Source organism: Morone saxatilis, unplaced genomic scaffold (genome assembly GCF_004916995.1).
Source record: "Morone saxatilis isolate NCDOM2014 unplaced genomic scaffold, NCSU_SB_2.0 Contig20, whole genome shotgun sequence".
Classification (NCBI taxonomy): domain Eukaryota; kingdom Metazoa; phylum Chordata; class Actinopteri; family Moronidae; genus Morone; species Morone saxatilis.
This window is the reverse complement of record NW_023339763.1, coordinates 639,283-641,467: the sequence shown is the minus strand read 5'-3', so window position 1 is coordinate 641,467 and position 2,185 is coordinate 639,283. Positions and strand designations below refer to the sequence as shown.

The following is a 2,185-nucleotide window of genomic DNA, read 5'->3' as shown; positions in this document are numbered from 1 at the left end:
CATCATCATCATCATCAACACCATCATCTTCATCCTCCTTATAATAGTTATATATATATATATATATATATATATTATATTGAATAGTTATTGGTTTTATAATATTATAATAATTGTGTAAAATATAAAATATAATAACAATAAAAGTTCACGTTATTTATTTAATATTTATTGGTTGTATTATTATGGGATGTTGGTACCTGACTGCGTCCAGCGCAGCTCCACTGCTGGTTTCTATGGCGATGTCAGTGATAGGGATGATGTAAGTACTGTGGGAGGGGCCTGCCTCCTCTGGCTCCGCCTCCAACAGGTGAAAGTTCACCTGAGGGTCGGGACTTCCTGTAAACAGCACAGAGGCTATAAATGTCAGATCTGGTGAGTGTAGCGTCATTAATCAATAAAATTATCAATAAAACGATCAGTATTGATCTTCTATAGAGACAGAATGTGTTTCTAACCGTTTATGTCTGTCTGTCCGTCAGTCTGATCTCCTGCTGCTCTGGATGGACTCATTCTGGATCGAACAACAGCTGGATGTTCACCTCGCAGGAAGTTCTCAGTCAGCTGGAGATAACACTGTACACAGCAACAACAACAACAACAACAACAACAAGAACAACAGATAATGACAGGAAGTGTGTGTGAGTAGAGAGAAAAGAGGTGAATGTGAGAAATAAACATCAGACTGAATGAGAAGGAACTCTCCTCCATTAGTCGTTATTTCTCCAATAATCAATACACAGATTAACTGCAAACAAACTCTCACTGTTGGAATACTGGAAATGGTTCAAAGTGAAGAGCTGAAAGAAACAGTCAGTAAACTGTGCACTATCTTTGTCTCTGTTCACAGACTGAAGCAGGATCAAGGATAAAGTCACCTTTTTGTATTCGTCAGTCAACATGTTGCCCACAGAGACGACCAATGAGGAGAAAGAAGGTCTTGACTGAGGTTTCTCCTCCCAGCACTGTTTCATCAGATCAAAGCTGAATACAGAACACAAAGAGGAGTCGGACATGTGAGTGGGCTCTTCTCAGTGTGTATGACACATGTACACAACATGTATACGACACCCAAAGTGAAGAAAACATGTACACATCCATGAGTCATACATGTTGTGAGGAGCGTGGTCAGGTCGGCTCATCCTGTACCCTCTCTTCAGAGCAGAGTAAAACTCCTGCGTCATGGGGAGGTCCGGGTACGGGCTTCCACCTGGGACAAAATACATATAATACTGGTTATACTGGTTATACTGGTTAAACTGGTTCAGACTGATGAGTGTAGCTGTAAACTGGTTCAGACTGGTTACCCAGAGAGAAGATCTCCCACAGTAGGACTCCATAGGACCAGACGTCGCTCTGACTGCTGTAAACGTTCTGGAAAATACTCTCTGGAGACATCCACTTCACAGGCAGGAAGCTCTGCGAGTTTAACATCCAATACTTTTAATTCATTTATTTACAAACAACATATATTATATTATACATACATTAATGATATATTTACTCATATATAAATGACATCATTTTAAAGAAGTTCACTGACATTTCCTCTGGCGATGTAATTTTGATCCTTCGTCAGGTCTCTGGCCAAACCAAAGTCACAGATCTTCACCAGCTTCCCCTCACAGACCAGAACGTTCCTCGCTGCCAGGTCTCTGTGGACACACTGGAAGGCACGCAACGCCACGTGTAAACATGCAGCGCCACGCGTGAACACGCAACGTGAACATGGAACATGATGATAAGTCTAAATCTAATCTTTATGAAAGCGACAAAAATCATGAAGGTAACTGTTTTAACTACAGTCATTGATTAACAATGTATTGATCAGTGATGCATTGATTAGTGATGTATTGATCAGTGATCGTACATTTCTGGTGGAGAGAAAGTCCATGGCCTGGGAGACCTGAAAGGAGAAGCTGAGGAGGTCACTGACAGTCAGGAGAGGAGAGTCACTGAGGAGGAGAGACGCCTCCTGCTGGTCTGAATGAGAACGACAGGAAGAGTCACTGAGGCTGACAGACAGACAGACAGACAGACAGACAGTTTGACAGTTTGTATATAACAAAATTAAATCAATAAGAGAAAGACAGTGAAAATGATTACTTATTATCTCAATAATATAAATAATCTCCACTGATCAGCACTAATCAGGCTCCTGTCAGTGTGTGTGTGTGTGGGGGGG

At 41.2% G+C, this 2,185-nt stretch overlaps 1 protein-coding gene across 1 annotated transcript in view; it reads right to left on the bottom strand.

Annotated features, from left to right (window-relative positions):
• Nucleotides 1-200: 200 nt before the first annotated feature.
• LOC118331334 (platelet-derived growth factor receptor beta-like) overlaps nucleotides 201-2,185 on the bottom strand; it is a gene marked incomplete at its 3' end in the record, with an annotated part of 3,743 nt that continues 1,758 nt past the window's right edge. The window contains 7 exon segments of the mRNA XM_035666182.1: nucleotides 201-339; nucleotides 459-576; nucleotides 879-984; nucleotides 1,111-1,210; nucleotides 1,308-1,419; nucleotides 1,544-1,666; nucleotides 1,871-1,983. Of these exon segments, the coding sequence (XP_035522075.1) occupies nucleotides 201-339; nucleotides 459-576; nucleotides 879-984; nucleotides 1,111-1,210; nucleotides 1,308-1,419; nucleotides 1,544-1,666; nucleotides 1,871-1,983 (811 nt within the window).